The sequence below is a fragment of the Pteronotus mesoamericanus genome, unplaced genomic scaffold (genome assembly GCF_021234165.1).
Source record: "Pteronotus mesoamericanus isolate MK-2021 breed Mesoamerican mustached bat unplaced genomic scaffold, CSHL_Meso_final contig_256, whole genome shotgun sequence".
In the NCBI taxonomy this organism is placed as follows: Eukaryota; Metazoa; Chordata; class Mammalia; order Chiroptera; family Mormoopidae; genus Pteronotus; species Pteronotus mesoamericanus.
Window position 1 is genome coordinate 323,188 of NW_026555108.1, and position 20,818 is coordinate 344,005.

Here is a 20,818-nt window from a genome sequence, read left to right on the forward strand (position 1 = left end):
ATGCTTGCTTTCTCATGGAATAAGCATCGGTAGAGTAGACAGAATATACGAGCTCTAAGTTATGATTTAGGCTCTGCCATTAATGATCCTGATCTAGTACTACGGTCCTTAGTCTAGATTTACGCTATCTGATACAATAGCAACTAGCCACGTGTGGCTAACGAACACCTAAAATGTGACTAGTGTGAATTGAGATGAGCTGTAAGTATGGAATACACACCAGACTTCAAAGACATAGTAGAATATATCATTAATAATTTTATTGTGATAACATATGATATTATATATTATATGATGACACTTTGGATATATTGGGTTAACTAAAATGTATTAAAATTAATTTCACTTCTATCTGTTTTTACTTTTCTTAGCGTAGCTAGTAGAAAAATTTAAATTACATACGTGTCTTGCATTTGTGTCTCACAGTAAATTCCTATTGGGCTCTGCTTGTCTAGACCAGTAGTTCTCAGTATCAAAGATTCTTTGTTTTTGAAGCTACTCAAGTGATTAATTTCATTGTGCAGCTGACAACCAATAGGCTAGACTCTATATCATGCATGCCTGGGCCAGCCAGTGGTCTTCTTAAACGTCAGCATCAGCCCACCCAAGTGGCTGCTGCGGCTGTGTGCTTGGAGGAAGACGCCTCCTGGCCCTGGCCGTAGAAGCATCAATGCCAGCTCATTTATATTCTAAAGCCTGCTCTGCCATTTGCCTCCTCGAGCCATTCTGCCTTGCTCAATCATTTTGTCCCATCCCTTGATTTACTGCTTATTATAAAAATGACATTTCACTGAAAGTGAAATACATTTGGATTTGGGTGACATTGTCGCTGGGTGCAGTTTAATCCTTCTTTTAAAGAGAGGGGACTGTCAGTCCAAGACACACAAGCTGTCTCTGTAGAAGGCCTCATGCTAGTTCCAAAGGCCCATGGTTATTGATGTGCTCTTTCTGACTACCCCTGGGACCAATTCATCAACCAGCAAAGCTGAGCTGGGAAACAGATGGCATTTGGAGACTCTGATGAAAGATGCCACATACAGAGAGGAAACAAAGGACTGGACAGTTCATTAGGAGATTCTCGGGACAGAGGAGATAAGCGGTCACTTTGTCCACCTCTCTGCTTCCAACCAGTGTCCTCACTTAGAACACTGGAATCAGTTAACAGTGCTTCCTGGGTTTGTACCCTCTAAGGAAGGAGACCTCTTTCAACCAATATGGCCAGCCTTGATTTATAGACCTTTTTGCATCTAATGTGATGGTGGTGGTGATAACAGTGAGGATAATGATGATAATAAAGCAAATTAGCATTTGCCAAATGCCCACTATGTACCAAGCACTGTGTTAGACACTTTACTCACATATGTGACTCCATTTAATCCAAGGGCATCCAACTCACGGCCCATGGCCACGTGCGGCCCAGGATGGCTGTGAGTGCGGCCCAACACAAAACTGTAAATTTACTTAAAACATGATGAGATTGTTTTGGGGATTACGTGTCACAATGTATTTAATGTGTGGCCCAAGACAACTCTTCTTCTTCTCCCAGTGTGACCCAGAGATGCCAAAAGGTTGGACACACCTAACTGGAAAAAGTCTGCAATTCCTACTGCTCAGATGAGGAAGTTAAGGCTCAGAGAAGTGAAATGTCTTACCAAAAGCCATAGAGGCAGGAGGTAATGAAACAGACTGTATTTCAGTTGTCTAATTCCAAATGCCCTGTTCCTTCCCTCATGTCGCACTGCCATCATTGTCATCTTGAGGCTTTCCATCCTTCAAGGGCCAAGGCCAAAACCAATTTTATCTTTGGTTTGGGTAAGGACTTCAGCCTTATTGTACAGCAGAAACTAACAAAAGGTGATAGGCTATGGTGTACTTGGACTGCCACAAGGTTTGTTTGTTTGTTTGTTTGTTTGTTTGTTTTTTAACGTGCATTATCTCATTAACTATGACATCCTCTGGAATGAAAGAATTGCCAAGACCATTCTGTGGATGGGGAAAATCAGAGCTCATAATTGCCAAAGAGCTGATTCTAGCTCTTAACTCTAAGGATGGCCAAGAGCTGAGACATCAGGCCAATGCTCTTCCCTCACAGCATTTTACTAATTGGTGACCCAGAGGAAGCAGAAACTGCTAAGGAGGTCCCCTCCCAATAGCCCCCTCTGTTACGGGCCAGGTTCTTCATGGTACATAGCAAAAACGGGTCAAGGCTTTGTGAGCCCTATTAGGCTGCTTGCTTCTCACCCCCAGTACATCTTAGGTCCCAGCCACTTGAGTCTCTTGCAAAAAGTAAGATTTCCAATAAGTAAACTGTAGCCCCTGAGAGGGTAGGGAGCCCACACTCTTACATTCACAGCTGAAGACAATCCTGAGACAACACACAGGGGTGTTCACACTTCCCTAAAGGAGAGAAAGGAAGAACGGGAGGAGTGAGGAGGGGAGAGACCTATAAAGCAGAAAGAATAAAAAACAGGAGGCGAGGACAAGAAAGAAAGCAGAAAATAAAGAGAGATGAGAAGGTAACGTTCACAGCAATACAGAGTTAAAAGGGTCTTCAAAAACCACCAAGGACAAAAGGGAAATGATCTGTATAAAGTCACAGCAGGTAGGAGGCAGGAGGCGGGAGGCGGGGATCATTAAAATAAACAAGACAGAAAGGAAAAGTCTCAAAATCAGGAGGGGAAAAAAATGAAAAGAAGTCCAGGTCTTGGGTTGAAGACCTAAAACATGGAGTAGAATGTGAGATGAGCCACCAGGAGACAAATGAGCAGGAGGAAAGGGGCTGGTGAGGGGAAAGCCAAGGGCAGGCAGCCAAGGAGACGGGAGAGGAGAGTGAAGGCTGACACTCACCCTCACAAAGCTGGCAGGAAACCATCCCTCCTCATCGTCGATCTGGCCCCACCACCAATCCTTGTTGGAAGCATCCAAGACTTTGATGACGTCGCCAGCCTTAAATGCCAACTCCCGGTTGGCCATGGTGACGTGATCCCATACTGCCTCAGCACTAACGATGGAATCTCCAGTGATCAGCTTAGGAGACAAAATGAGAATGTTTTCAGTCCACACAGCTGGCTACCTTACTTTACCCTTCCCCCACCCACAGAGCTCTGCCACTTTATGGAAAAAGTCACATACTAGTGGGGAAGGATGGGGGTGAGAGAGATGCCACTGGAAGCGCAACAGCCACTGGACTACAAGGCAAACGATACTGTAAACTCGACATTAGCCGGTGAGTGGAATGACCAAGAATGTGAATATGGACTACACAGGCCTCATGCTTTTAGCCCTACTCATGCCCTCCTCCCCCAGCGAAGAAAAAAAGCACCAGTCCATCTCTCCTTGGTGCTTCAAGGCAGCTGAAGGTCTGGAATGGGTAGAGAGGCTGAAATCAATGGCTAAAAATGAGGTTTGGGCATATTTGCTCTAAATTCTCTGTGCTCCTCTCCCTTTCCTCCTCTTCATTGCCACTGACCAATTGAGAGTTGGTGGTACATTTTTAACACCACTGTGCTCCACCCCCAGAGGTTACAGACCATGGCATTCCTCACACACAATGGATCCCAGTCCTGCAGCCTCCTGTTCTCACCCACACACGATGCCATCCAGAGAGGTCATGGGTAGGAAAGAATACGGCTTTCTGTGATGCCTGGCTCCCAAGAAACTAAACTCTGGCACTGATTCACTCAGTGATTTGCACGACCACCCTGTGAGATACATAGGGAGGCGTGGGTTGATTTCTGCATTTGATCCATGGCAAAGCTGAACCACAGGGAAGTTAAGGGGTGAGCTCAGGGTCACCCGGCAAGGCTGTGGTTCTGCATAGGCCCTAACCCTGGTCATTAAACTTTGTGGCCACAGGGACTGCGCTCCACACAGCAGCAGGCAGACATCTATCTCTCTGCCACGTGAACACACACACACGCACACCCGTTCACGTTCACAACACTCATCTAAGCACAGTGATGACGACGGGGTAGGGAAACAGTCTGCCTCTTTCTGGCTACCATCCTGACCACTGTGTTATTTGTTCTCTTCCCCCCACCCCCCACTGGTTCCTGCCAGTATGGGCCATGAGTCTTCCTGGCATTTGCAGAAACAGATTCCACAATAGAGAACATATGGCCTGCCAGGCAAAGGACTCAAGTACTCTCTCCCCAGCGTTGAATTGCTGAACATGTCCTCTAGAAGTCAGCCTCTGCATCAGTGCGCTTTGAGGAAGGACTGATTCCCCAAAGCCACATGGCTCCACAAGACCAGCAACAAAACAGCTGACAGACAACAGAGACGGGATATGGCACGTACACCCTCTCACACAGGTCTGCCTTCCAACATCCCAGCCAGAGGATAAACCTAAGGTCATGAAGTTAACACATAACACAGCACACATTGGTCAGCCCCTGCCTGGCGCATCCTTTACTTGCTCAGAGTTCTAGCCATTGTGTCTTCCAGAGAAGGTAAGGCATAGGGGGAGCTCCTCAGCATGGATGTAAAAGAGATGTCCGATAGGCTCTTTTATAATACCACCTTTCAAGTACCTCACGCTTTACTGTTTACAAAGTGTTTTCCCTTCTGCTGCCTCTCTTGATCTGTACTGAGTGAGCTGGGCCTCAGTGTTACTCATATTTACAGAGGAGGAAACAGGTTCACAGAGACGATCTGGTTCTTTGGCCAACTGCAGAATAAACACGGAGACTGAGAACCCACCACACTGGACTACCAATGACTACTAATCAGCTATACTGAATTCATAAAACTCCATTCACAATATCATAAACCGTACGGCTCCTGTTCTTGAAGAACCCAAGGAAAGACAGTTGACCAGCCACCTTTAAGGATGCTCCTGCCTCTGAGAAGAATGATTTTTATGTTGATCTTGGTTTTTTTCTGGTTATTCCCAGTTAAGAAAAGTCAATTTCTTCTTGTTCTCATCTCAGTGGAGAATTGTTGGTCACTGGCCTCAATGAAATAAATCTTCATAGAAAAGTCTCCCCTCTCCCGCCAAAGGTGGGTCCCAACTGGGTGTCGCCAGAGCTCAATAAGCACATACAACACCAACTCGGAGCACCATGAGGGCTTGCAGTTTAAAGTTGTATCCTTGGCTTTTTATCAAGGGTCAAAGGAATGGATTGGCATTAATTACCAAGCCCCTGCTCAGGGCGCTATCTGTGGTGCTATTTGAGAACCTCTAGGCCCAGGTCTGGCTGATTCCACTGCCTGAGCTCTTTCTACAGTGGAGCTTTCTTTTTAGGGACTCCATGCTTGGCTCCTCCCAGCTGTCCATTTTCTACCTTCTCCATCTATGGCATTACGCTGGGGCGAAAAAAGGTCCAGGAAATTGGTCATCTGGTGACTAATGGCAAGTGATGTCTGCTATAGTATACCTGATTTATAAAATGAGGGCAAGGGGACCGAATGGTAATGGAGAAAAGTATAATAAAGATTATATTTTAAAAAGTGTGTGTATATATGTATATATATATGTGTGTGTGTGTGTATATGTATATGTGTACATATATATGCATATGTATATATGTGTGTGTATATGTATGTGTATATACATATATACATATAGGTATGTGTATATATATACATATATATGTATCTGTATATATATACAAAAAATGAGGCTGAACACTGATGATCTTTGATGTGCTATATAGTTCTGACTATCATCGATTCCAAGTAGGCCTTGACAACAGGCTTGCTGGATTGGCTTTGTCCAGGGCATAGCTGGACGCCGTGACCTGAGGACCCAGAGAAGTCAGCAGGACTAAGTGAGTATAAAAGTGAGGCCACTGCTGTCTAGTCACAAATACAAGCAGGAATTAAGTAATGCTCCTCCCCCATCTTCTAGGTTTTTTATTTCACTTTTTTAATTGAATTTATTGGAGAGACATTGGTTCACAAAATCATCTAGGTTTCAAGTGTGAAACTCAACAAAATATCATCTGTCCTCTAAGCACTTTTAAAAGTTAACTAGTTTTGACCAGTGTGGCTCAGGGTTGGGTGTCATCCTGCAAAGCAAAAAGGTGGCAGGTTCGAGCCCCAGTCAGGGCACATGCCTGAGTTGTAGGCCCCACCCCCAGCTGGAGGCATGCGAATGGCAACCAATCACTGTTTCCCTTGCACATCGATGTCTTTCTCCCTCTCCTCCTCCCTCCCTTCCTCTCTCTCTAAAAATAAATAAATAAAATCTAAAAGGAAAGTAAACTAAATTGGGGCTGGAAAGTGGTTTCAAATCTCCCTTTTGTGAAGAGGAGAGGATTGATTTTTAACTTGCTACAATTTTTTCACAAATATGCACTTTTCTCTGCGCATCCATTTATCATCCAACACTCAATCAGTGAGCTCCCACTGGGTGCAGGGATCTGCTTACTGTGATTCAGCCATAGTCCTTACCTGATGATCAAAGGGCCTTCAAGTACCAACAGTGCATGCCCTTCAAGCAGTATGCAAAGGTTAAGGGCAAGCAAACCTAGCTTCAATTCAGGGCTTTGCCACTTTAGAAGCCAGCAGTGGCAAAGGGAGGCGAGGAACAGAGAAGGAGCCGGAGAAACAAACCGAAATGAAACTGTTAGCATGTAGTTAGGATACCAAAACGGACAGTACCTGCCTCACAGGCAGAGTTCCAGGCAGGGCGAACTGAGTACTGGATGTCTAATGCCTCCTATAGTGTCTGGCATATGCTAAGCCTAGTACAAGACTTGAGTGCAAGACAGAATCATACGTGGCTGCCGGGCTGTAAAACATGTTGAGGAGGCACTGAAGATAGGCTCTAAAGAATGAGTAGCATTGTAACAGATAGCAAAGGGAACAGGAGAGGCATCCGTGACAGAGGAATGAGATTAAATAAAGTCTTGGAGGTAAAGACTACATGGGATGATGGCCAATGTACTGAAGTTTGAAAAGGGCTGGGGAAGGGCAGTTGCGGGGTGCAGTAGGGTGGCTGAAAACAAGGGCTGGAGTCTGCTTGCAGGGTGTTAACTCTAGTTTGAGGAAAATGAGGAGGTCAAAAATGATTTGGTGTGCATGCGGGGGGGCGGGGAGTGGCAAGGGAGACAATCCTAAATGTGATCTTTAAAGCATCAAAGTGTGAGGTTAAGTTATGAGGAAATGCTGGTATGAGTGGGGGAGGACGGTGACAAATACTCTCCTTAATGTGTTGAATGTAGAGGTCCAGCAGGACATGCAGGCAGATTTCAAGATCAAGAGAGGTTAGAGGAGATCATTCATTATTCAGGTTTACGGAGCCAGAACCTCTGCCCAGAAGAAATTACGGAAACCAAGGAAGTTTGTCCTGGAAGAAAGTGCTTAGAAAGAAGGCCAGAAACCTAGGGAAACGGCAACAGTGGGAGGTGAGGACAAAAAGAGGATCCAGAGAAACCAAATAAAATAGAGCTGTCAGCACATGATGAGAATACCAAGGAGCGGAATCTCACAAAAGCCCAGGACAAGAGTTGCAAGCAGCAGGAAATGATCAAATGATCAAATGCTACAGAGCTGTAAGAGAAGAAAGCCAAGAAAAGGCCATTTAGGAGTAGCTAAGTCAGGGGTTAAATTCTTTATTTTTACAACTTATTTATGCCCCTCCCCTCACCCAAAGCCCTAATTTCCCATCTGTTCCCAGCCTTTCATCCTACAAGCCCAACATAAAGCCAGGAGGTACTACTGCATTATTTCAGCAAAGCACCCACATGGCTCTTGGCTTTGAGACAGCACTGATGTTACTTCTCACTAAATAATTCCCAATCCCCAGGATATTCAGGTGCAGCACCAAATACAGGTGAGCTCTTGCTCAGACACACAGTGGTCTGCACTCCCACACCGAAGACACTTTTGGATATGAAGAAGAAGAGGAGGAGGGAGAAGAGTCATAATATAATTCATAAAAAAGGAACGAGATCCTCTTCTTTTTCACTGAGATTTCTCCAGACAACCCTCATTTCAAATATTCCATCCCATTGATCCTACAAATACATATATCTGTTATCAGACCCCAGTTCCCCAACTTTTAACCTGGGAATTTGACTTCTAAGGCTGGTTTCTGATCAACAAGGCATGAGTCTAGCTAAGCTGGAGTGCCCAGTGGGCCCTTTCAGGGGGAAGGAAAGAAGACAGAGAACAGAGAGAGAAAGTAAAATGGGGAGAAAGAAGGGGATGAATGGAGAAATAGAACCATATTTGTGGAAAACAAGCCAGGCACTGGCTAAGAGGTTTCTTCTGTGATCTCTATCTCTGTAACTCTCCAACATAAGCATGAACACCCCCCATTTTCACTGAGGAATACCTGAGAGGTCAGCAAAGTAGCTCAGAGTCACCCATCTAGCAGAGGGCAGAGCAGATTTGAATCTCAGGCGGGCTTTCTCTATAGCTTTGCTTTTGCCAGTCCCGCACCCCGCAAGGCAGGGAGCTCCCAGCTGGTTTCTCTTTCCAGGGAGACCTGTGAATGACCTAGAGCAGTAGTTCTCAACCTCCTTCAGGGCTTGTGAAAACAGATGGCTCGGCCCTTCAGTAGGTCTGAGGCGGGGCTTGACAACTGTACTTCAAACCAGTTCCCAGGCGATACCTACGCTGCTGGTTCAGGGACCACAGAAGTCAACCACTGCCTTAGGGGACATTCCCAATCCCGGTATTACCTGTGCCTCTCCTGATGCCTCCTTCTCCCCAGGGATCTCCCTGTGCCACCGCACAGAGTTGGCCCCCTGCCTCTCTCCAGGGCCTTTCTTAGTGGTTGGTATGTCTGAAATGAACTCATTTGGGGTCACATAAGGAGCATTCTCCATGCCAGGCTTTGCCAACTCTGAAACAATACAAACCGAGATGACAGCTTCTACCCAGCTTCCCAGAGCCATACCACTGATCTTCTTCTTCTGGCTCTTGCCCTTAGCTGAACAGTACCACCCCCCACAACACTTATTCAATTAGCCTGGGTGGCTGCCAGAAATATGAGAGCTTTAATGGCAAAAAGCAGAAGGTGGAAAGGTTAAAAGGGAAAAAAAAAGTACATTGTGAAGAACAGCAAATGTGCCAGTTGCCATGAGCTTTGTGGGACAAAGAGGAACATGAGGGGGTTCTGCCTCTCTCTAGGTTTTTTTGTTCAGTCGGTGCCCGCCCCCACGCTCTCAGCAGGCGCCCTCCCTCAACAGGTAGGCAAGGGCCAAAGCGAAATCCATTCATTCGTTCCCTTTAAGCACATCTAAAATAGGCTGGGATTTTATGCCTTTCTCTGAACAAACCAGATGTCTTTTTAATGCAGTCTCGGGAACAGACTCCATCTTGCCCACAGTGTTCACGGACAACAATCTCCCCATTTCTGGAAAGGCGTAACCCAGGCTGTTAAAACCGCTCCTGGGAGGTGCCGTGGTATACAGCAAAGACTGGCCATTGGAAAAACCTCTGCCAGTAACTCACTGAATGATCTTAGACAGGTCTCTTTACCTGTCTTGGTTTATCCGTCAGGACATGGGCTTGAACCACACAGATGACCTCTCCAGTACCTTCCAGTTCTGGCTTTCTACTGAGGCCAACACTTCAGTTTTGCAAAGACAGGGATTTCATTATTGCAGCTTATTTCTTCTCACCCTCCTAAGTGGTCCAGAGGATGTTTTTACTGCTCTCTGCTCTGGAAAATGAGAACTTGAAGCTAACTAGTCCACTCCTGAATCTAACTCACTGAGGTATTGCTGGTGACACATTAAAGCACATGGCTGGGAAAACTGAGGAACAGGATTTCAACTTGAGCCCCTGACTGCCCCATTCAAAAGTCAATGGGGACCACCCTGGCTGGCGTGGCTCAGTGGATTAAGTGCTGGCCTGTGAACAGAGGGGTCGCTGGTTCACTTCTCAGTCAGGGCACAGGCCTGGGTTGCAGGCCAGGTCCCCAGCAGGGGGGGCGTGAGAGGCAACCACACATGGATGTTTTTCTCCCTGTCTTTCTCCCTCCCTTCCCCTCTCTTTAAAAAATACATAATCTTTTTTTTTAAAAAAAGAAAGTCAATGGGGACCTTTGCTCTCCTTCGTTTTCTTCATGTAGCTCCTCAGAGAAGTCATATTTTTCATGACATCTGCTCCCACTCACCTCCAGTCCCATACTTCTAACTGCTTACTCCACTGCGTGGCCTGCTATCACCTCCAATAAAATATATGTAAAATTCATCATATGCCCCTATGCCCCTTCTTCTAATTTTTCCCATTTCTGGTAAGTCTTCTGGACCTGTTGTTTCCTTTTTCCAAATGTCTGTCTGTCTCTCTGTCTCTCTCTCTCTCTCTCTCTCACTCTCTCTCTCCCAGGTATGACCCTGTATCTTCATGTCCAATGCCCCATCCCAGGCCTGGCCCTCATTACCTCAAGTTGCTTCCCCACTGGCCTTCCTGCTGCTCACATGTCTCTCTCCTCCTCAAGCTACTCCTTAGGCATGCATTTCTCAAAACTTCTTTGCTGGCGCCACTATCCATGCTCAAGGAGCTTCAGTAGCTCCTTATTGTCCATCTCTCAAAGCTCTCCTTCATCCAGCCCCACCGACGGGACCCGACTCTTGTCTTGGACCTGGCAGGGACCTTGCATTCTGGCCAAACTCAGTCTTTAGCAGGCAGATGCACTCCCATCTCTGTGCGTCTGATAAAGCCATGCCCTTAGCTGCGGTTAAGTGTAGGGACACTAGAGCTAGGCTGCTGCTTCCTAGCTGTGTGATCTTGACCCTCAATATGATCCTTAATTCCTTCCCTGGTGACTCGAGCTTGTGTCTTCTATCCTTTTGCCTCTTTTACTCATTTCTATCTAGGATAAGAATAAGACAACTCCTTGGAGTTATTCAAGTTCTCAACCAGAGTATTCTTCTCCAAATCAGAATGTCCACTTGTGAACAGCAGATCTAAAACATCGCTTAATCCAAAACAAACAGCATTGCTTTGAACATCTATCTAAAGTTCCACAACCTGAGCCCTAAAACCAGGCAAGCTCTGAGGCAGATAACAGCAACAGAGTTAACATTTCTGTAAGATTGCAGCAGATTCTATGGGGCCAAGGAGATTGTTTATATAACATGTACCAGGTGGCCTACCCACCAGTCTATTGTTGGTAGGATCTACGGCCAGATGGCTCCTGGGCTGGGCTGGTTGTTGTTGAAGAGTTGCACAGGTGCTCAATGGTCATCAGGGAAAAGAAAAGAGATGCCAGGTAAGACAAGGCCCACTTTGAATATAAAACAACAAAAATCACAAGAATTGCTTTTTTCTTTTCCCTGTGACTTAATAGTTCATACTTGGCTGGTTTCAGTTTTAACCTGGGTGCTGCTATGGCCTATAACTAAATAATTTCATTTCTGAGCAGAATAATCAATGCATTCAAGTGATGATGACTATATATATATACGGAAAGGAAGTACACAAATATCATCTCTTTTCATGACATAATCATCCTTTTCCTAGTATGAACGTGGGCTTTGTGAGTCATGAGGCATCGGCTTGCTTCAGTGTCCCATCCTACTACCCGTTTTTCACTTTAATAAAATGAAAGATCTAGTAAGGGTTCAGCCACACCTAGAAGACACTAAATGCAGCTGGGCTGGCTTGATCTGAAAAGGTGAGTCTAGATGCAGACCAGGCTCAGCAAAAGCAAGACAGACCACTTGATCCAGGGCCCAATACGTACTTTGGTCACAAACCAACACGTGCTAGGACACAAAGCTTGGGAAACCCACACAAGCATCTTAAGGTATGAAGCGTCCAATACACTTTCTCATTCATTGCAGACTAATAACAAAGGATGGCACCACTTTCTGTACTACTTTCAAAGGAAATTACAAGGTGACCTCAGATATAATGGTGACCAAACACACCAGGGAAATGGCTTGCTTGGTCTGGACCTCGGTAATGGACCCTTCTGGTATGAAACGTCAGCCACTAGCCTAACCTAGCAGACCCAGAAGCTTCTGAGGCGAGATCCAGCTGCTGCCCCAAGGTTCACATAGTTAAAAGTTTGGTATTTTAAAAAAGGTGAGCCCTGGCTGGTGTGGCTCAGTGGATTGAGCGCCAGCCTATAAACCAAAGGGTTGCCGGGATGATTCCCAGTCAGGGCACAGGCCTGGGTTGCAGGCCAGGTTCCCAGCAGGGGGCGCGCAAGAGGCAACCACACATGGATGTTTCCCTCTCCCTCCTTTCCCCTCTCTCTAAAAGAAATAAAACCTTTTTCAAAAAAATTCTATTAATAAATAAATAAGTTGAGGGGACAAGTCCTTTAGAGAAAAATGCAGCCAAGTGAGCCAAGGAGTGCACAGACCACAGGGAAGCCATATTTCTGGACCACCAAGCATGATTCTGTTTGTTAGAGAAGTCTCCCGCACCAGAGAAGCCCCCAATCTGACAAAGGTCGGCTTGTATCTCCTCAACCTCCCGGAAACAGGAGTTACTGTCAAGTTCTTCTAGGATCTTCTGACATCACCCAGGTGGCTCTGACCCATCACACAAGTTTTGCAATGTGTGGTCCACAGACCCCACCCCTGGCTCAAAATCACCCCAGCTTTTTTGACAAGCAGCCCGAGTGATTCTGAATCATGCATCATACTGAGAGCAAGTGTCTTAAACTTGCTACAGCTGGAGTTTGAAGTACAAGAATTTCTTCTTACTGCACTGGACCATTCAGAAGAAACCAGAGTCTCTGAAACTCTGTTCCCTGGCTTCTCCTTCTGTCAGGTTCCAGGCAGGCTGAGGAATGACAGTAGCCAGTAGCTTATCAGGAGGATTTTCCCAGTCTGCCTTGAGAAGCTGTCTGACACCTCTCTGCTGCATCCCCACTCCTGCCCCAACCCTGCCATTCAGCACTGAGGTCCTTAATGGCCCTAAAGGAAAATTCTTGCAGCATCTCTCGATGCAACAATTTAGAAGCAATTTTATACAGCTATGTTCAATCTATCCAAGTCAGCCTCCATTATTCTAAGATATAAACAATTAATAAAACCAAACAAAACATGACTCAGCAATCTCCTCTCCATGAACTGAGTCAGAAGCATGCCATCCCAAGCTGGAGGTTACCCTGACCTCTAACTGTCCTTTGAGCCAGCTTAGGACCTATCTCCAGGACATTCCTTCCCCAGACACACCATGGCCTTCTTCTTGGACTTGCTTGCTGCAGGTACTAAGATTCAGGCGCATTCATTGGGGTTTCTTGGTGCCATGAGACCTGGAGAGATGGCCAGGAGAAGCCTAAGGGGAGACGGGAAGCTCAAAGAGCCCCACATTGCTGAGGTGACCCCATCTTGGGCCCTATACCTGAGTTCTTCAGTTTGCTCAAGTGGTTCCATGGAGACCAGCCCCGGGAGCCTTAACTTCTCCTGGACTGATACTTGAAGGCCAGCTTGAAGTTTCCAGGGGAGGGGCGGGGGTGGGGCTCCTCTAGGTTTACAGAAGGGTAGGAGGAGGGGGCTAAAACTACATGAAGAATCTGTCCTCCGTGCCTCCCACAGACATAGTTCTGTAGTCATCAACACCACAGCCAGAGGGTGGGTGGGCAAGGCAGAGAGAAGAAGGGAAAGTCATTTTTTTATCCATTTGACAGATGTCGTGTTAAAATCTTGTAGGGGAAGGAGGGCCGTAGGTGGGGGGAGGAGCAGAGAAGAAGATAGGTTGGAACTAATAGTTCTCTAAATCGTCTTTAAGTGTGGCCATCTGGTGGTGAGAACAAGAACAGCATTAAGTCAGGGGCACTGTGACCTGCTCCTATATCTGGAGAAGAGACAGAAGAAATAAATTTGTTTCGATCTACTTAAACCATCTTGAAGTCTACTGATCATGCCCACCTAGGACACAGGCTGGCAAAGGCTGGAGCTTTGGTATGCATTTCCAAAGAGATTATAATTATCTCCTGGGGACTCCTTACAGCCCAAACAGGAAATCTGTTTTTAATCAGAAAGCGGAAGACAGTTTCCAATGGCTTATTGATTTCCCTCTGCCTGCTGGCTCAGTATGAGAGAGAAGACTGGCCAAGGCACTTAGCGGTGCCTCTGGTCCCTGTCCACAGTGTCTCCTGTTCAGAGGTGGGCCATGTTTCTCCTGACAAAATCAAACACAGCCCTGGGCTCTCAAGAGACACACCAAAGGGTGGGTGGGGGATGTTCAATGAGCCGCCACTGGATCAGGCCCCAAGGGATTCCAACTGGCTGATGTGGCTTCCTTTCCGACCATGCCCCTGAAGACTCAGACAGAGGACTGCTACAACTAAACCTAGGCTGCCAGAAAGGATACGAGCAAAATCAGACCCACCCTCAGAGCACTGGAGGAATGGCATCCGGTCTCTGTCTGCAGGGAAAATGGTTGTGCCTGTAACAAAAGAACTTCTGGTAGGTTAGCCAGGCTTACCTCAGAGAGCGTCTGCCTGTCTGGACTATCTGGGGAAGGTGGGGGAAGAGAGGAGAAGGGACTCAGGGCAGCCGACTGAAGGACAAAGCATCCAGGAAGTTGCTAGGACTGGAACCTACTCTTCTGGACTCTGACTCAGGCCCAAGAGCCCGAAAGACAGTGTGGGCTTCTTCTCAGAGGAGGTTAGGATCGGAGACTAGCAAAAGCTGGCACACCTAGTTCAGTCTCACACTTTACAGATAAGAAAACCGAGGCTCTGGTGAGAAGAAGTTGCCTGATGTGTTAAGCTAGTCAGCAGCATAGCCCAGATCAGAAACCAAGCCTACAGTCTTTTAGAAGGAGAGTTGTCACTGATCTCTTGTTAAAAATTGTTGAATGGTATAAAAAAAGGAATACCTACCCCAGTCTCTAAATGCTACTAATGTAGTATGTTTTATTTAAAAATCTCCACAACATAGACATCATGATGAGTTTAACAATTTAAAATATAAAAACTTCCAATATCTTCTCCCTGTCCTTCACTTTGAAGATCACTGTTTTAGACACTGTCTGGTGCCCCTTCTTCCCTCCACTCTCCAGAAGTCACCCCTTCAGTACTACAGCTGGCCCATGCCTCCCCCGCCCCTCAGGGCCTCAAACAAGTCTGCCTCTGGAAATTAAGGGGTAAGAAAATCTCAGTGTGAAGGGTAAGCAGAGACACTTTGAGAATCTTCCTCACTGCTGATGTCTTTGCTAAGGAATCTCAAATTCAAATGCACATTACAATGTAAACGCTAATAAGGGGAAAAATAGGATGGGAAGAATGGGCTCCAGGCCTGGCTTGGTTACTGATTTGCAGGACAAACTTGGACAGGTGTGGCTTCTCTTTGAGCTAGTTGGACCATGTTACCTCAAACGGAAAGCTGGGGTCATTTTTGACAGATGCTGTTGCCTTGCTTCTAAAAGCAGGTCTGGACAAGAGACAGAGGGAAGTAGAAAAAGACGTGGAAAGAAGGAAGTCAAGAGATGGATGGGGTGAGGTAAGAAAGGTAGGAAGACAAAATTTGACTATTTGAAATGTTTGCCAAAGGGATACCTCCACTCACAATGGAACTCCAGAACAAAAATGGCCTTTGGGTTCCACTGTCTTCTGTACCCAGTTCTGGTCACTGGGTTCAAGCTATGCAAAGTAGCTTCTATGAAAAGACGAAGCAGCACCTCTTCCATGTGCCACGCATCATAGTTTCTAGGTCGCTTTCACGTTCATTGCACATTCATTAGCTCATTGGATTGGCCCAGCAACTCTGGGAGACAAGCAGAGTAGGGATGAGACCCTACATTTTAAAGATGAGGAAACAAGTTTGGGCAGAAAAAGTCACTCAGCTATCCCAGGAGCAAAGCCCAGAAGAGAACCCAGATATTCTGACTCACACTCTAATGTGTATTTTTTTTCTGTGATAATAAAAATAGCTAACATTTACTGAGTACTTACTTATTTGTCAGAGACAAATTATCTCTGACAAGTAAGTTTTTATGTACAGTAATGTATTTTTAAATTGTTTATTGTTGTTCAATTACAGATGCATAGTAATTTATTCAATCGCCATTTTTAAATTAAGGAAACCACGATTCAGACAGATGAAGTAATTGCTGAAGGTCACATAGGGCCAGAACCAAAACTCTGGTACTTTTACTCCAGAATCAGTGCACTTAACCTCTGTTCTGCACAGCACATCCCTAAACCCCCACACAGTCGAAGAACCTCCAAGGTACAGCTAGTTATAAAACAGTGTGTATAATATATTACCATATACAAAAGTAAAGGCCTATAGGATTGAAGACTTACCAAAAGCCAGCATATACAGGCATACCTCATTTTATTACACTTCAATCTATTGTGCTTAGCAGATACTGATTTTTTTTTTTTTAACAAATTGAAGGGGTTTTCTTTTTTGTTTGTTTGTTTTTTGGAGATGGAATCTACCCCTGGTAAAGATATTGTGAAGACTGTTGAAATGATAAGAAAGGATTTAGACTATCACATTAAGCCTAGTTAAGCAGTAGCAAGGCTAGGGAGGACAGAGTCCAATTTTAAAAGAAGTTCTACTGTAAATAACATGCTATCAAACAACACTGCATGCTAAAGACAAATTGTGAAAGGAAGATTCCATCGACGTGGCAAACTTCACTGTTGCCTTATTTTAAGAATTACCACAGCCTGCCCAACCTTTAGTAACTACAACCACGATCAGTCAGTAGCCAACAACATCGATGCAAGACCAATAAGACTGCGATTTGCTGAAGGCTCAGATGATGATTAGCATTTTGTAGGCATACAGTCATTTTTAATTAAGGTATGCACATTGTTTTTAAGTCATAATGCTATTGCACACTTAGTAGACTACAGTATAGTATAAACATCACTTTTATAGGCACTAGGAAACTAAAAAATTCCCATGCTCTGAGATATGCTTGTATACTTATATATCTATTGCACATTTCCATAAAAAGACTCACTCGTGGCTTCTTCAGGGAAAGCTGAGGGACTGGAGGAAGTCTTTTCACTGTTCACCCTCTCGTACCTTTTGAATTTTGAACCATGCGAATGTGTTTCCTATTCAATAACAAAATCTTTAAAACTGAGGTGGCTAAGGTCCAGAGAGCTGAGGAAACTGTGTGGTGGCTTCTTGGCAGGACTCCAAGGGCTCACCCTTCCCTATACAACTCCCTGGGCTCTCGAACTTGACCAGAAGGCATCTCTCTCCTTTTCTCTTGCAATTTCCCCAGCCCCGACCTCGCTTGTCTAACTCCCACAGAATGGCCAGCACTATCGTCATTCTACAGGTTTTAGCAGCATGAGTGAAAATAGCAACGGACAGGGTTAGACCCCTCCCCCCCGCCCGCCATAGCCAATCGGCAGGCTGTAGGAAAATAAGGTATTAGCAGTGGACAGGTGAAGAAGGACACGAAAAGCCTTCTTCCCCAATGCCTAGCACCCAAGGCCCATCCTTCCTCCTTTCACCCTTCCTCAGTGTGACTGCCTACCCGTCCCTCTCCCACGCTGGCTAAAAATAAACAAAAATAAGCTAGAAAGGCTCCAGGAAATCTGACCCAGCTTGAGAGGCAGTGGTAGAGAAAGAAGAATACAATAAAAAAGAAAAAGGCAGCCCAGCTGGGTTTTGATGTCCACCTTGAGGCCAAATGTTCTCAAGGAACTCTCCCAGCTTTGGTTCTTGGATTTCCACTATCTTAGCTCTCAAGAGCTGAATAAAGATTACACAGGCCAATGCCCTCAAACATTTCCTCAGATACCTTTTGGCCTAACCGCTTAGGCAGGTCAGCCACACAGGGCTTCTGCACCCAGGAAGCTGTGAGGAGCTGCGAGCAGCCAAGGTGAATCAAGTGCCTTCAGGGATCCTCCTGAAGTGGCTTAAACGGGCAGCACAATTCCCTCTCACGACAGCTTAGCATCTTCTCAGATGCTTCGCTGCTTCCAAGATGCAGGAGACGTGAGCTGCTGTGGAAGGGATGAGGGGTCAGTCAGTGTGCCTCTCGTGGGCAGGCAGGACATTGCTGTGGAGGGCTGGGCCCCAGGCAGCCCCCATTCCTTGCTGTGTGTTGGAGACGAAGCTCACTTGTTACATATATTAACTTAAACTGCGGTCAGCAGCTTCCTTTAGCAATGGAATCCATCCTTGTGGTAGCGTGGGGCCATAGAAAGAACACCGAACAGTCTGGAGGCATGACTTTTAGTCCTGAATCCACCACTACCTAATACTGTATCCTCAGGCTGTTCCTTCCTTTCCTGAGTTTTACTCTCCCCATTTGTAAAATGGACACAGTACTGGCTTAAAAAATAGCAAAGGGAAGGAGTGGAGAAATAAAATGAAGTCAAGCTCCTGGATTGCCTCCAAACTACTTGTAGTCATAACCTGGATGAACTCTTAACAATCCAAGCAGCAGTAAAACCGTTCAACATTTTACAAGGCACTTTTCACATCCTTCAGTTGTGAATTCTGATACCCACCAATCCTGAGACTTGACAGTTAAGCCCATTTTATAGACCAGAAAACCAAGGCTCAGAAGAGCTTTGCCTATAATCTATGAGGTGAGGAAACATCTAATCATGAGCTACACGGTCTAGTTACTGACCCGTCCCATTCCACAAACCAGGTGGAATGGCCCTAAGCACAAAGCTTAGAATAAGGAACTCTCTGGGTTCAGAGCCAGCATTCCGGGCTGCTTCCTCTGGCAGGTGGCAGGACTTGGAGAAAGAAGTCCCTGCTTCTGATGTCTCCTGATTTACCTCACTGTCTAGGTTTCCCAGGAGTCAGACCAATATGACCATGTAGATGTTGCACACCTGTTTTCTGGGAAAGAATGGACTTGGCATTGAAAAGCATCTGTACAGGTATGGTGACCTCTGCATAACGTTGACCAACCTGGCCCCATGACACTGCCTTCCCCAGGCCCCTCTTTGGTCTTTTCTTTGGATGGCTACTCTGATAAGGTTCTGGTTCAGTTGTTGGTGGAACCCCAAGACCAGCTTGGGGGTAGAGGCAGTATAGCTTTGTAGATGAAGAACAAGTACATCTCCAAACAATTTTCTCAACTCTTAGCCCATGAGAAGAGCCTTGCTAGCATCTGGGAACAATACCGGCTCTTTGGCCTACAGACCAAATAAGAATCAGATAGAAGAGGACTTGAGTGAGGCACACCAAAGTGTATAGCGGAGTAGTGACTAGAGCTGTGGATTTCCAGTCCACAGCTGAGAAACGGGCATGAGGCTGTCACAGTCAACAGTAACCCGCTGCGGCTCTGCGGCTGCCACTCCAGGGCATACCTGTCATACTCCGGCCACCCATCTCGTTGCTTCCCGCCATTCATCTAGACCCAGACGAGGGCCTCCTCCTTCCAGCTCCAGCCTTCGGTAGCAAGGGCCAGAAAGGCCTCCCCAGGACACCCCGACCTGGTTTCCAGCTTAAGAAACTCTAAAAATAGCAGGCCCTCATTAGTGGGGCCAGATGGCCCAAGCTGCTATGATGCCTGGGGGCAGGGCTCTGGTCATTAAAGATGTGGCTGTTCTCTCCACCCACCACCGACCCGGGCGAGTGTGAGGCTCTGCCCGCTTCATGCGCCCTGCTCCTTAGCCTCCCACCCACAATTCGGATGTACTTGCTCAAGGCCAAGGTGTTAATTCATTCCCAAGAAAATGAAGTTTAATATTCAGTTACTTCAGGTTTCCTGGGACACTGCTTTCCAATCCTATCATCCCATAATGGTTTGTAAGTGGACTAGGGGATGGAGAAGCAGGCTCAAGCTTTCCACAGTGATCGATGTCGATTTATCTTCTCCCCTGCCCTCCATCTGCCTGTTAACTCGACATCTGAAGACTGGGTCCTAAGTTTTACTTGCCTTGTGGAGCCTGCTATAACACACTCCACCTTGCGTATCCATTTTATTCCCCAGTTCACTGCTCCCTGAGTCCTGATTTCAAAGTTAAAGGAAAGGGAGCTGGAGAAAACTAATAGAGGCCCACCACACGAGGCCAGTGCACTGTTGCGCCCACTTGGAAGGCTGGCAGAGCTGGCCAGCCCTCGGGGTAGGCTGTGTTTTGCATCAGTGTGTCCCATAGGGGTGTGTGCAGCATGTCAGTGTGTCCCACAGGTGTGTTCCAATGTGTCTCCTGGGGGCAGGGTTGTTTGTCCATGTAAGTCCTAGGAGTGTGTGTCCTGGGGGTAGGAGCGGATCTGAGTGTGTATCTGTGTGCTTCACGTGTATGTATCGTATGTGTATGTGCCCTGTGGGTGTACAGTTGTGTTCTATATGCATCCGTTTGTGTCTACTCACACACAAGTTTGTATAAGTATACCTCATGCATCTGTGTGTGTGCACTGCCTTTGGTGAGTATGTGTTAAGTGTGAGTGTGCCCCACAGTTAACTGAACGTGTGTGCTCCAAGTGTTAATGTAAAAGTGAACCCCATGCATGTGTCTCATATGTATCCCAAACATACCGCACATGTGTCTGAGTGTGTAGAAGTGTGACCTATAGCATTTGTGTATACACTGGTACAGGTGAAGGAGAGCGTTAGATGAGAAGGCTGGATCAATTTTCCTCTCCCACCACTTTTTTCTAATAGCTTTCCTCTAAGACACCCCAGGTCAATCTGCTACTAGCCAGGTCAAAGGACTTGGGTTCACTGTTCACCTCTGTCACTTCCTGAATGTGATGACCACAGATGTTTTTCCCAAGAGGCTTAGCCACCGACCACTCCATTGGGTCCTCACAACTATAAAGTCTAGCAACTAGGAGCTGAAAAGAGAGACAGAACAAGGGTCATGGACTAAATCTGAGACTTTGGGCAAATTTTTCCTTCTCCCTAGGCCTCCGTTTCCCTAACAGTACCATAACGGAGTGGGTTCAATGATCTTATATAAGCCGCTTTCTCATTCTCATCTAAAGACTTCGTCACAGTTTAAGTATCATGG

At 46.1% G+C, this 20,818-nt stretch overlaps 1 protein-coding gene across 4 annotated transcripts in view; it reads right to left on the bottom strand.

Moving 5' to 3' along the window:
• ARHGEF9 (Cdc42 guanine nucleotide exchange factor 9) overlaps positions 1-20,818 on the bottom strand; it is a 222,926-nt gene that overhangs the window by 78,123 nt on the left and 123,985 nt on the right. For all 4 annotated transcript variants that reach the window (XM_054574240.1, XM_054574239.1, XM_054574238.1 and 1 more), the window contains one exon: positions 2,848-3,027. In XM_054574240.1, the coding sequence (XP_054430215.1) occupies positions 2,848-2,973 (126 nt within the window). In that variant the 5' untranslated portion in view covers positions 2,974-3,027. The remainder of the gene's footprint in view (positions 1-2,847; positions 3,028-20,818) is intronic.